Below are 15,208 nucleotides of genomic sequence, written 5' to 3' on the forward strand. Positions count from 1 at the left end.
TGACTTTAGGTGCACCAGTCCATGTAGCAGGAACGTAATTGTACCAATTAAAGGTACAGTGACACATCTTATTTTCCCTTTTAATGTGGTTATGCTTAAATAAGTACAGGTGCATAAACACTAGGTTTTACAAGTAATAAGTTCAATACTAAGTTTGTGTAAGTCACAAAAGAGATGATGCCTGTAACTGACAGTTACACCTAGTTCCAAGCATGTAGATTACTAGATGAAAATGTTGTGCCTAAGTACAAAAGATGAAACTTTTCCAAACTTACTGGATCCAAGAAACTTAGTTTTTTTTTTTTAAATAAAATTAAAAAAAAAAAATATCAATAAAATCCACATGTGACATGAGCTTGGAGAGCCAACAGAAGACCCACCAGTAAGTTATCTTTTAAAGACTGTCTCTCACATATGGGTTGCTTTTCCAGGGATAAAGGTTTTGTCAGCAGAAAACAAGGCACTGGGAGCCAGCCTATATTGTAATCCCTGGACCGGGGCTGTCCAGGCATTTAATAGCCTGTGATCAGAGCATAAGGCCAGTAGATGCCCCCGCTTTTCTTAAAGCTGTCTTAACTTTAAATCACTATTTCCATTTCTACATGCAATGAAAAGCATTCTGAGAGTCCTGCAGCAGAAATAGTAGGTTGTGAACATAAAGGACTTTGAACAGACTGCTTTGCTAGCTGCATCCTAATGCATCCAAAAAACCAAAACTAGACCAAGGTAAATAGGTCACTTCACAGGAGGAGTGTTGCACACTAGAACAGAAAGTGAAATGTACAAGAAGCAAAACCAAAATAGTTATTTTGGTGATAGGGCTGTAGATGACCTTTAAAAATACTGGATTTAGTACAAGTGAAGGTTCATGTTTAATAAGGCCTCCCTCTTCCCGTTTGAATCTGTTTAATGAGGTAGAAAATTTTAGACTTTCTTCCTGCAATGGTAAAATTACTTTAATGGACAAAGTGCCATTTTACACCCCATAGGCATGCCAGTCACAGAACCGGAAAAGAAAAAGCATTTGATGCACTTTTTTTTGTTTTTCTCCTTAAGAACCCTTTGCAGATAATGAAGGATCGGGATGCTTACCTCAGTGCAGGAATATCAGGCAAAAACCACATAGCTGTGCTCTTTTCAAACCATCTCACTCTGACTTTTCACATGCAGATTTGAATACCTCTTTAATTTCGATAACACTTTTGAGATTCATGATGACAGCGAGGTGCTGAAGAGAATGGGAATGTCCTTTGGGCTCGAGGCAGGCAAATGCTCAGCTGAGGACCTAAGAACTGCAAAATCACTGGTGCCCAAAGCTTTAGAAGGCTACATCACAGGTAAGTTATAGATGAGACTTTTACATTCCTGATCAAATTCTTAACATTAGTTAACTGAAGCAAATTTAATGATATTAACCCACACAGGTACATAACAGTTGAAGTTTTGTGGGAGCTAGTAGGGTTTGTACAGAAACCAGTTCTTCTACAGGTCATTTTGGAAGGTTTATCATAGTTGTCCTGTAAATTTAATTCTCATTGATCTATAACAACAAACTTCTGAGTGAGCTGCGTTATGAAGAAATTATTTCTTAAATAGCTGAACTGACACTAAGAACAGATCTTCATGGATTAATATCAATTTTTAATAAACCTGGATGAATGGACAAGCAGACTGGAAGGCAGCTCTTCCAAAGCTGAGGAGGAAAAGGAAAGAAAAAGAGCATCTTAAAGTGGGTGAGTGTAATCTATAAGTGACTCCCAGACCAGCAGGTGCCACCTGAGAACTCAGCTGCTCTTCTAAATAAATCAAAAGCTCCAGAGTTCCAGGACAGGAGTCTCACCAGAGGCTTTTACATCCCCTAGTCACACTGTTTGAACAGGTCACACTTAAATAGACTCAAATCTTGAATTGTTGGACTAGAGCTGCTAAAATTTGTAATCACTCCTTTAGTGACTGTCAGACTGCGTTCTTGCTCTGCCCAAAGCTTAAATGTAGGCCAGCATTTTCTCAAGTTTCTTGGAAGGACTTCATCTGTAAGTGAAGTGCTACCCAAGCAATTAACTGTATACAGACCTTCATTTTTGAGGAAGGGGGAAGCAAAGCTATTGCCCTGACTTCTCTACTAACGAGGCTTTAGTCTTGATTAAACTACAGTAGTATAAAAGTGTACCTTTCACACAGCCAGGCTGGACACTTCAAAAAAAAAATAAAAATAAAAGCCAAATGTTTAACTTTAGTGAAGTTGATTCCCTTCTGTTGGCAACACCTAATCCACATGTAAGGATCATTTAAAATGCAGGCTTTGTATTAATGCTATTTTGTTTTGCTAAGGAAAACCTAGTTAAGTAGTCAGGAAACAATGTGGGTTTGTGCGTCCTTGATTTGACTATGTGAGAGAATTAAGAATTAAACAGTTGCTTAAAATTTGTGATGTGAAAACACTGCTGGATATATAACTGTTACATTCACTAAGATCAGTACATTTTAAATGGCTTAACATTTCAAACTACATCAGATGTGCTTATGTTTATCAATGCTTGTTTGTGTTTTCCTGGTCCCCTTGTGCTGTGGGTTTCAAAACTAAGATTCCATTTTTTAGTTTAAGTCAATTTCAAAATTGCCCCCTCAAGTCTTTATAAGGCTGCACTGATGCCAAAATGAGAAGTTGAAAGAAATCTTAGTTTGTTCCTTGCAGGCTCATTCAACTAAAAATTACTTACCGCATTTACCACCAATGTAAAAAAAAAAAAAAAAAAGGAAAGGAGCAGGACTCACATCTTTTAATAGTGTTGCAGTGTTTAGGTTACTTAACTGCTCCTGTGTATCAACGAGCAAACTAAAATTTCTGTTCCATTTTAAACCTGCACTAATTTCTCTTCAGAGAACAGGGTTGCTTAACATTTGCAAAAAACCCCTGTGTCATTGCACTATATGTGGAACTAGTGCTTAGCAGGTCATTTTAGTTTGTTTTGAAAAAATTTAGTCACACTAATATACTGCTGGTGGGGTTTTTATTGAAAGCACCAAAGGCAAAACAACCATGATGTTCCTGTGCAAGTGAGAAACAAATAGTGCTCTGTTTCAAAGAAACTAACCAGAAACGATTTCAAGATTGCCTATTCTTAAAAACATCATGATTATTTCTCTAGCAGCAGACCAGCAGCCAGAAACCTGATTTTTAGAAATGTATTGATTTTATGTTTTACTTAAAATGCGCTGAGGCAAGTAACATACTCTTCAGACATGAGTTACCTTCAGCCATTTCAGCCTGTGAAAACATTAGTCCAGAAGTGTTACTAGAGTATGTATGTTTATTTTTAAAGGTTTCTTCTATCTGTAGCTTGCTACTTCGTTGCACAAGTCTATATCTAATAAGAGTATGAACTGCATAATACAGGTTTCTAATGGCAGTAACTGACATAAGGGAAACTGATTTAAATGTTTTGCACAGTACTTGAAACCCCAGCATTTGCCTGATTGTGAATTTTCAGTTAAGTCTAGCTTCCCATTTTAACCTTGACAGTCTTCAGATGTTGCTTCTTACACTGCAAGGACAGTGAAACACAAGGCTCATTGCTGGTTTCTAGACTTCATGGTTACCTCCATAGTTCTCATGATGGCACTGTTCAGTACCTTGGCTTCAATTACTGCTATATAAGAAATGCAAATCAAGGTGTCTTAATTTATTCACTGAGTAAATTTATTTCAGTCAAGATTAAAGTTTTCCCACACAAGCTGAATCCATGGACTCAACTGCTGTAGAAACCAGTCCTGTCCTAGTACATGTAAGCAAATCATTTCCCATACAATGTTAGTTTGACCTTAACCTTGTCATGTTTTTTTTTTCCCCCTCAGATAATTACTGACTTCCAAACACTAACAATAGTTTGTCCTCTAATTCTTGCTAACAGGACTGGAGAAGCAGTTGGAAGAATCCAAGTCTCAACTAGTTAAATGAAAGACATTTTTAATTGACAAAAAAAAAGCTTTGGACCATCTCAGCTCTAAAAGAAAAAAGTAACTTCTAGTCACATTAAACATGCCAAATAATTTGCTTGGAACTGCTGAACTGATGTATCAAGGCCTTTTAGTGTATTCTCTTGTCAGGAGGATCATGTGTTTTAGCCATTCTTCAAGTGCCCTAATTTGATATGCTTGATGAACTAAGTAGGTAAGCCAGAAAAAGTGATGGACATAAAGCAGACTGCACTACAACCTTTTTACTGTGGAAGGAACAGTGTTACTTCTAATAGGATACTCGCACCAGCTTAAGATGGCACCCCAGGGTCATGTTCCTAATTGCACATTCCTGCCCATTTCTTAATTTTGGCAGTTACTTTCCTCTGTCCTCTTTAAGAGTTAGTTCAGGGAACTAAACTGTAGGTTCCTTATCTGGCAGAGGCCTTTCTGACAATGCAGCATTTTGAACTGACTAGCTAAGGGCTCATACTAGAGCAGTTCAAATAAAAAGTTCAAATAAAGAGGGAGTGAGATTGCTGGATAAGCTGAAATAAGCCACTGATTGAGACAAGCATAAACAAGAGAACCATCCCGTGCCTTTTAAGCCATGCATATACTACAGGTATTTAATGCAAATTCAGGTCTGGTGTTTGTCAGCTGAGTCCTGACTCCTAGAAATGAGACTTGAGATTTAAAAAAAAAAAGGTAGGAAATAAAAATTCTGAGGCACTTAGAGTTGTGGTAACAACCCCTCACTTGCACATATCCCACTAAGGCAGTGAGCAGAGAAAGTGGTACAGTTTAGGACCTCTAGATGACAACACTTCTTTTATTCTCCCCTGCATGAAGAAATGCTTTGCTATCTACCTGGAGTAGGAATTGAAGAGATAGAAGTATCGCTGAATGAATGAGCTTGTTCGTCCATCAACAGGAATCCTATGCAGCACTTTTGTATTAATTGCTAAGGCTATCGATGATGTTCCTTTAGAGCCTTTTCATGTACAGTACGAATTTCTGCCACGGATATCTGCTGCAAGATATGCCTGTTCATAATAAGGGTGCCACTCTTAGACTGGCCTGTACCAGCTTGGAAAGGTTTTTCCAAGCTGCTTTCCGTGGTTCACAGGTATAGCTATTACTAATTTATCTGTTCTGCTAGAAGTAATAAGTCTTTCATCGTAGGCAGACTTCTATTTTAACAGACAGGAAATGGCTTCTTAAACTTTCAAACTTGTTTTCCCTTGCTCCTCAGAGCCCACCGGAAAATAAAATTAGAAGGCAATGAAAGCACAAGGCAGGGATAGGCATCTGTGAACCATCTTTCTGCCTTATGTGTAAAATCCATACTTTCCTTCACCTTGCTCTTCACAAAGAAGCTAACCAGTTATCCCAAAATGTTAATAAAATGGAAGAGATTACTAGCAGCAACTTGTTTTTCTCCTGGAACATTCAACGTGTACACACAGGTACATCCCTTCAAAAGACCAGGAAACAACCCTGTGATACATCTCTAATCCACTTTATTAATTTAAATAAAATGCAGTCATTCTAAATGGTTTAGCCTCCTCCTGACAAGAGGAGATTGTCAGGACGTGTTCTCTGTAAAAACAAACCTGCATTTATGGCAATCTTAATGAAAGCCATCCAGCTATGTCCATGTTCAACTGTTCTCATCTGTCCCATCCTCAGATATCACCCTAAAGCTGCCACTTAATGTTTTCTGTCATGTCCTAAAGGCTGTTGGCAGGAACATCAACCTTGCTAGCATTGCCTTGTACCATGGCATTTAAATTCCTCACTGCTAACAGGTGTCCACGGCACAAAAGATGGTAACGTGTGAATCCCAATGGATGGTGAGCCAGTTGCTATGGCTGTGACAGTCTCCTTAAAATAGTCCCATGCTAGGCAAATCTCAAGGAGCCAAAGGTTAACAAGAACACAGACAAACAAGAAAGCATATGTAACAAACACATTTAGTTATTCCATTTACCTGCTATTACAGAACAATTCTAGGTAAAATATGAATAGTGCAATCTGATTTTTACTGCCATTGTACTGTTCAGAACAGAGGTTTGGTTAGGCATAGCAATTAACAGTAAGGGCAGTAACTCCTGGTTTAATGCATCCAGCTGGAACCACATGCAAGCACCATGAAGAAGAACTAGATAGCCCTGATAATTAATTTTAATTTGAACTCTGTGTTGAGATGGAATTTGGGTAGGTCAATAAAAATATCTTATCTAAGAAACAAGTTAAAACCACATACACACCCCCCCAAAAAATCCCATATGTGTAATTGGGTCAATAGACTTCGTTTGCTGATTCTCATAGCAGAAATATGCGAAACTGGAAACAAGTGACTAGCATTACTTGTTAGAGAATTTGGAAATAGGTTCTATGGAGGGTTCTAACACACTCATGTGCCTCAGAGGGCTTCCAACATACTACCTCAAGGAATTCAGCAGTACTGCAAGACCATTTTAATCCTAAAATTTCCTTTCCCTGGGGAGGACACTTGCACTTCACACATGCAGTATACAACAGGATCTCCCTTTCACACTCTTGGCACAAGATCTCCGACATGGTCTGTTCACATCCACAGCTAATCCATCAGAACAGATTAGGAGGCTGCATTACAGCCAGCTGTGAGATCACCAAGATGAAACTGCCTTTGGCCATCAGAACACACACAACTGAAACACATACTGCCTTGATGATGGCTTCACTGCAGTATCTCCAATCCTGACAAGTACAGTTCCATTTACACCTTCACTAAGCACAACAGCAAAGGCAGTTAGAGCTCTTGAGGCATAGATCTGTACAACCTCCAAAACTCTATTTCTATTTTTGTGATTGCATATGGCTACTGGCCAGGGTCATCTGCAGCATGAAGCCTCTTCAGGCAGAGGGGAGAGTTTCAAAGAAATAACAATTGTGAGCATGAAGGAGTGCAAGGCTTGAGTGCATCCACAAACACTGGGGGGGGATGTATGTAAAGATTTATAATTTCATCTTGATTAAACAGGACACATCTATATATAAAATGAACTTAAGTTACTGGTACCTTCTATTCTGAACTAAACTAAGGAATCTTAGCTGCAAAGAAACTGTGAAGTTTGAGATTGTAAAAGGAAGAAAAACTTCAAGCAACTATCATAAATAAAATTATACTTTTCTTCTAGATATGTCATCAGGATTTTCGTGGATAAACCAAGGGTTACTTTCAAGTTCAACACAAGCAGGTTCATATTTGGAGGTAGCAGGAGGCACTTCTGAAGCTAAATCAAGGTAAATAAAATAATTTAAAGTCAAAGATAAGTGGTATATGCTTGTGATACTTCAATAACCTCACTATTTCATATCATTTATATGCAGGTAATGCAATGTTTTCTGTATGGTTGATTTTTGATTGTAAATCAGTCTTATACTATCTTCCTTTATAATTACATTTGAAAGGTCAAATGAACATGTTTTGAATTTTGAACATACTAGCTATTTTGTATCTATGTTTCAGAAGAATAGAGTCACCTTCAAATGCTTATTGTAAGGACAGAGTTCTCCTGATTAACCTCAAATACATACCTGCCTACGCATGGACTACAAATAGTTAACTACATGTGGAACTGTCCTGGGTTCAGCTACAGCAGTCATTTTTTCTCCTTCTTAGTAGCTGGTGCAATGCTGTGTTTTTGACTTTCAGTCTGGGAACAATGCTGATAACACCGATGTTTTTAGTTGTTGCTAAGTAATGTTTACTCTGACCAAGGACTTTCTCAGTCTCATGCTCTGCCAGGGAGGAGGGGAAGCTGGGAGGAAGCAGAGACAGGACACCTGGCCCAAACTGGCCAAAGGGGTATTCCATACCACAGCACGTCATGCCCAGTATATAAACTGGGGGGAGTTACCCGGAAGGCCCAGATTGCTGCTCGGGTCGGGCTGGGTATCGGTCGGCGGGTGGTGAGCGGTTGTGTCCTTTTCCCTTGTTATTCCTCTTATCATTATTATTGGTAGCAGTAGTGGTTTGTATTATACCTTAGTTACTGGAGAGCTGTTATCTCAACTCGTGGGAGTTACATTCCTTCGATTCTCCTCCCCATCCCTCCGGGAGCGGGGGGAGGAAGAAAAAGGGGGGGAGTGAGCGAGCGGCTGCGTGGTTCCAAGTTGCCAGCTGGGCTTAAACCACGACAGGAACAAAGCCTGATAATACTTCTGAAGAATGCAGGAGGATGTTTGGTGTCTAAATGCACTACTGCTTAAGCTATCATAAAAGAAGTTTAGTCCACACAGTCTAATCATAATTTTAAATTAAAAACCAAGCAAAAACCAGCACCACCAATAACGAAAATCCAATGCAAAAACACCTCAACAACTGTGCTTCGCTTGTAGGTTACCTGTAGAGAAAGAGGGATCATTCTGAAACAGGCTCTTCCTCATGGCATTTAACAGTTTAATTTCATATTCCAAACATTTCTGTGTATTAAAAAAAACTGTGAAGAATTTTTTTTAAAAAAAACTTTCAGCTTGAGCAAATCTACTAATTGATTATTGGGGGGAAGGGAACCAAACCCCCCAACAATCTTTTTTTATGTGACTTTCTGATGTTTTAGCAGTTTTCATAAGTATTAGCTGCATGTATTGTAAAGCTTCGGGATTTCTCCTCGTTGGTAGCATTTCTTTAACTAAAGGAAAAGCTGAGACCAAAAAGAAAGCTTAAAACTTCATCTGAAATCCTCTAAACGTCACCATTTCTGTTGTTTTAATAGTGAGAATCCAGGGTTGTGTTTGGATGCTGAAGTGGCCTTAGCAACTGGGCTTCTTGCCCCAAGCAGTCAACAGTCCAGCAGTGCAACATCACGCTACTCGGAATCACGGGGAGAAACTCCATGCTCATTCAATGATGAGGATGAAGAGGATGAAGATGAGGATTCTTCCTCCCCAGAATAAGGACAGTAGAAAATGGAATATACGAAATGCTGTATTTATTCCTAATGGGAGCTCCTGTTTGGATTTCACTGAAGTTTCATCCACAGCTGAAATTGAAAACTTCGTACCCAAACACAGTGACATCCAGACACAGAGTGATGTGGGGTTTATCAACTATAATCAAGGAAAAGAACAAACTCCCCTGGAGATTTGGCAAAGTAAACATCAAATTCACATTTTCCATTTTGGGACATTCTCAAGTCTCCATCTTACTCTTATCTTTACCAGATGGAGAAGAAAACAGAGTCAGTCAACAAATGCCAGTTCTTGCACTGTCTCTTGGCTGTGCTGCCTTTAGGAAAAGGGGGAGCGAGAGCACACATAAGTGTGCTGAAATAGCTATTTAAAACTCTCTTATACAAAAATTGTTCTAGGGAAAGGGGGCTGTTAGAATGTTTGCTTTTTTCTGTTCAACTTGCTGTATAGAAGATTCCTAAAGTAATATAAATTGCGATAAAATGAATCTTGAAATAGTTTAAATCCATTTTAGATACTCTAAAAGTAACATTAGTATGTCTCTTTTGGAAGGTTCATATGTTCATTTATACTGCAGACCTAATTTATTATAAGTGATTATTCTTAACCGTTATTAAACAGTCAGGATAAAAACAGCAGTATTCTCTGCACCAGCTTTTTTCAAGGAAAAGAAGTTTAAGAATTGTATTTCTAGATTACAGTGTATCCTGTAGAGCTTCTCCTTTACTGTTTTAACTTTATAATCCCTTTGATTTTATAGCACATGTTTGTTTTTATAAAAAGGATCTCAGGCAGCATGCTTTCAAGGCAGTGTTTTCAAATTCAGGGTGGCATGTCACATAGCTTTTTAAGTTGTATGTTGAGGTTCTTAGGAAAAAATTAAATTTCAACAATACATCATTTCTTGTTTTGCATTCTAGTCAGCTTGGATTAGAACAGACTGACTTTCTTATCATTAACTTCCGTTGCATTCACCTTGATGCGCCTTTGAAAATAGTAGTATCAAAATACCACTTCTCAAAATAACATGTAGCTCTACTTATACAACATGAATCCCATTTGAACTGTTAAATTAGATTTGCAACAGGAGGCTCAGTGTTCCACAGTTAACATCACATCCAACCATAAAGACCTTTTTTTAAAAAAAGCTTCAGAAACAGAGCTAAATATAGTGTAGATGTACTTCTTCCATGGCGTTCTAACATCCAGTATTTTAACTAGTCTTGAAGTTAACCATTTTTAATTAGGTTAAAATAGTGTTACTTCTTTTTAGTTTTTATACTGTATGTAAATAGCTGACCTGTTTCTAAGTACCAGTGTGTTAGCTGTCAGAGCTCAAGAGGGTTGGCTTTGTTATTTAGTTATGAGATTAGGCAGCCTGTTGTACTGTTACTTGCTTGAGCAATGGCAGCAAACTGTTTCCCCTGGACTGCTGTGAGCAGTACTCTTAGCACAACATGGAGCATGTCCATGTGATCTTCCACAGACAGACATGCACTCAAGCCAACCAGATCCAAACACACCAAGCCTGAGTGAGGTAAATGGAGGCTCCAGCTAAAAAGCTACCTGGCTCTCAGACCAGAGCTAGCACAGGCCTAGCTACATGGAGGACAGGTAAAACTGCGAGGAGCACACAAGCACACCTGCATAATAAGAATTAAAGCATCCAGATAGAAACTTTTGTCAAACTCCTGCGTTTAAGGTGCAGTTTGGTGGCACCATTAATTAGGTCTAGCTCTTGACTGAGCAAGCAGAGTACACAAATGAGTGGCAGACACACAAACTAAAATAATTCTTACATGCCTACTGCGTTATTCACTCTCTGGGCAAGACTGTTAAGACTGTCCTGTGCTCATGGCTCACAGGCAACAGCAGACAGAGATTTACACCACCTCACTTCAATAAATCTGTAACACTACCTCTATATGAAGAAAAGCTTTACAAATAAAAAATAATATTCTTGCTGAGAGAGTCAATGTACTTAACTGAAGTGGCTCACTTCTGAAATAACAGATACTCCGCATATATTACTATGGAACTGTCAGCTCTGTGAATGACATTTCATTTAAACAGGTAATTGTTTTATTCTTAAAAACCCACTGGTTTGTCAAAAACTGTCCTTTCAGTCAGCTTTCATTGAAGAGAGCAGACCAAAGATACCTGATACAGGAACTCTTCAAGAGCGGAACATTTTCTAAAGTTATTTCCCCCCCAGCAATACGAGAGAGACACATTTAACTTTACGCACTCTTCACATTTCCCACTCAAGATCTGTGTAAAAAGAAAAACCAGCAAACCACTAAACAGTTACTAAAGAGGAGCACTTTTGACTGTAAGAACCTGGCAAAAAAGGCTTCCTGCCCAGAAATCGAATATGTTCTATTAGCAGTCAGTGTGCTTTCTGCTTTATAGGAGGAAGATCTTCAGTGGTATCCTCCTTCCATTCATGTCCATGCCCTTCAAAGCAGCAGACTGAACAGCTACTTGCTTTCTGGCAAATTTCAAACTATCAACTTTAAAAGGCAATCTAAAGAAATCTAGGAGCACACAACATTTATTTAGACAGTTGAACCAAGACTTTGAAAGTTATTTTTCCTGAACCAGTTGACTACAAAGGACAAAACATGTTAGAACATTTAGAAGAGACTTCAAAAGGAAATTATTTCCTTGGGACTCTTTGTGCCAAGTTCCAGTTGAGGATGAAGTTCAACTGTAGCACCGCAGTCTTGTGGTTACACTGAAGTCTGGGAACTAGGAGAATTTTGGGCCTTCTCCAGCCACAGTCACTTGTGTATGATCTTAGGCAAGCCTTTCAATCATTCCAGCTGATCTTGGCTGACATTAAAAAAACCCAACAAAACAAAACAAAAAACCACAACAAAAACCAAACAAGCAAAAAAAAAAAAAAAAAAAAACCCAAAACAACAAACCTAACCCACCCAGTACAGCACAGGTAACTGCAGGACCTTACAAAATGCAGGTGTTACAAGGGGATTGAGAATATTAAGGAACCACACAGCTCCCACCAAGCTAATGGCAGCAGTTGTGCTCAGTCGCTTTAACATGCCAGCTTTCTTTTGAAAGCCAGCAGTGGATACTTTCCAGAGTAATACGGTTATTAGCAAGGCTGGGTTTTCCATTTTTCCATTCAGTTGCTATCATTCTCTCTTGTCTCGTGCAATACCCCTGACACTAACTGATAGGAAACAAGGAGCAAATGGTACTAGATGGTATCTTTTATAGGACAAGGTTAACATTTAAATTTTAATACAAATTCTATTTAAGTTTAAGTAAGTGACATGTTTCTGTGTCTTGGAACACTATTTCTTGGTTATACATTCACAAGGCACTTGGTTGCAAGCAACATAATGCTATGTGTAAATGCTTTTTTATATATTGCATAAACAGCTTTATTTCTGGGCTTAATTTACGGTGCTTGAAAAAAAATCTAAATTTGACTTATAATAAATTGTCAGCATCACAAACTAGATGAAAATAATGTGAGTGGGATACAGCATTTTTCTATTATGTGGAAATCTGACATAATGTTTGTGGATTCTGGTTTTTTAAATTGTATTAAAGTGTGCCATTTCAACACTGGATTTGAGGACAACAATCCACCTAATCTAAGAAGTATGTATATTTGAGTAAAAACTAAAGCAAATTATACAAGTTTAACTGAAGGTATGATTTTAACTAACTTCATTAAACCTAGTACCAGCCATACTGTAGATATTTCCATCTTGGTTAAGGGTTTTGATTCATTCTTTAAACTATAAAATGCAAATACTCCTAATCCTTTTGAGCAGCTGGAAATTGCTGAGTATACAGAATACCCACAGAAGGACATGTGCTGATCAAACAGGTCAGCCTGAAGTAACATTATGTAAAAAAGCCTAATCAAATTTTAATCCCCTCCCCCCCTTTTTTTAAGTTTTTTATTTTTTAAGAAAAACAAAGCCCTTAAGCTCATACATAAAACAATGCTGGAATTTAGAATTCAACACTGAAGGTTTTAAATGTCAAGTGCTCGCTCTTCTGATCACATCCACCAGTTTAATTCAAGAGCATGGCTGAAACTTAATCACGCTCAAACACTGGGCAGTGATCATTTTTATAATTAACTGGCTCTTTTCAGCTGAAAATATTCCAGGTAGTTTATTGAGAAGACTTACTTTCCTTTTAGTGAGTTGAAAGATGTTTGGGTTTTGGATTCATTTAAAAACAAAGCCAGTAACCACAGGGTATAGTATACAGTAAACAAACCAAAACAAGTTATCTCTTGACTGACCCACCTAATTTATATCTTTTCATTACAAGAGTCTCTCATGAACAAATAAGATACAATGAAGCTGGGAAGAGACTATAGGAGCTTTTTAAACTTTTGATTTTAAAAATTCTAGTTACAGTCATACTTCAAGGTGACATCCTTCTGCTTACTAAAAGCTGGCTTAATTTTAAATTAATAAATGCTGCAGGGCAGTTAGTCCAAGGCCTGGCACATTTTATAGCTAAAGGCATCTCAACCTTCAGCACTGGGAAATGGTTCGTCTTGCAGTGTAACCGATGAGCAAAGAAGAGGCTAATGACCCTTGTGCTCTTTACTGAGGTTTTGTATTTTAGAAAATGCCACTTGAATTTTTGCCTATGTCTAGAAGGCAGCAAGTCATTTGGAACTTCAGATTATCACATACCTGCCCTTGCAAGCATGTTAACAGCTCTAAATACTTAGCTTTCTGCTGGCAGCTGTTCACATAACCAAATCCTGACACCATGAAACTTCCTGAAACTCTCCTTAGTTCCTTAGACTTAAAGACGTTCTGAGATCAGATTATCTCTTTCCTATTTAGCTGTTACACATTTTAGCCCAGTGAGCTGTGAGCAACTGTTTTCCCCTGGACCCAGGTATATTGCCAAAAAAATCCCCACAACCAGCGTTAACTCTGAGTTGTTCATTCTCTCTGCAAAGTATTAAGCATTCTTTCAAGTCACTGTAGAGTTGCTCATACAAGTACTTCCTAGCTCATCCAGTCTACTTACTTGAGTTGGCACCCCTGGTACCTAACCCAGCTGGTACTGACAGGTGAGGGAATGCTCATAAAAGCAGTCTGACAGTAACAACTGAAAGGGCTGTTTATTGCAGCTGTTTAGAGAGTGCATATTCATTCTACATCTTTAATTCTCCTACCTTATCTGGCCTACCACAAAGATCAGCCAAAACCAAAATGTTTTTTCCCCCATTTACATCTTTTGGACGATACCGAAGAAGCTAACATTTAGAATACCCACCTAAACTGCAGGACACCAAAAATCCTTGCTCAAACTGGGCACAAGAAATGCCAGAGATCTAGTCATCCAAATGACAAGAGAAGGCCTCCCACTTAGGGAATATGTGGTGCAAATTAATAACTTAGTTTTTCCTTTCTCCAAAAAAAAAAAAAAGCAGGCTAACCTAGATCATCTGTGGATGGCCATGATAATTCCAGGTGGATACAGGATCTTCCAAGAAGCCCAGACTTGCCTCTCTTAGTATTCGGTAGGGGCTAGACTAAGTGGCACCCACTTAAATCTTCTGACTTCTCCAAATGCCATTCTTAAATACTTGATGCCTTCTGGGCACAGGTGCATTAGATATATGAACATCACAGGATAGCAGGATACAGCTATGTAGAATTTTAATTCAGTTGTAGATCTAAGTCAAACTCGATCTACGCAGAAGCTTTTTCTAAGACAAAATGAGTCTTTAACAGTGGCATGGTTTTAGCCAATTTGCATTATCCAGGCGGAGGGAAACGGATATTAACCCCTAGCACTATCTGGTTCTGCGCTTTCCATGAAGCAGCAATGGCGTACCTGTAAGATCAAGGCAGCCAAAAAGCCCTTCCCATTGACACTTTTAGGTCACATACAATTATTCTGAATGGCCACAAAAACACTGACCAAAAAGGGTTAAGTCCACAAAAATCAATCTCCAGTATTTTTGGTGGGTTTGTTAAAACTCAAATGTAACTTTAACAATTGGCAGGTTTGGTTGTGCTAATGCAGGCATTAAGTGGATCTAGAATTCCTATAGGAAAACACCAGCTGAATCACAACCCATCACACATGTTTCTGGCACATTCCCTTGCCTCTAAAGCCAGGCTGTATATATGAAAAATACTTCAGAGAAGTATATGCAAATGTTATGACACTGCATCTCACAAGCACCAACTGTGAAAAATTAATCCTACTTTGAACAAACCTGTAAGAACTAGGGTATGAGTTCATTCACCCTCACTCCTCAGGTCCT

At 38.5% G+C, this 15,208-nt stretch overlaps 1 protein-coding gene across 1 annotated transcript; it reads left to right on the plus strand.

The window, feature by feature from the left end:
* Positions 1 to 1,170: 1,170 nt before the first annotated feature.
* On the plus strand, positions 1,171 to 8,904 carry LOC104400830 (transcription factor Dp-2-like; the record flags this gene model as incomplete). Its single annotated transcript, XM_010015437.1, has 3 exons — positions 1,171 to 1,337; positions 7,143 to 7,248; positions 8,724 to 8,904. Coding segments are annotated over 3 exons (454 nt in total), but the record flags the coding sequence as incomplete, so codon positions are not given.
* Between the last annotated feature and the right edge of the window lie 6,304 nt (positions 8,905 to 15,208).

Source organism: Nestor notabilis, unplaced genomic scaffold (assembly GCF_000696875.1).
Source record: "Nestor notabilis isolate BGI_N333 unplaced genomic scaffold, ASM69687v1 scaffold4235, whole genome shotgun sequence".
Lineage (NCBI taxonomy): Eukaryota > Metazoa > Chordata > Aves > Psittaciformes > Psittacidae > Nestor > Nestor notabilis.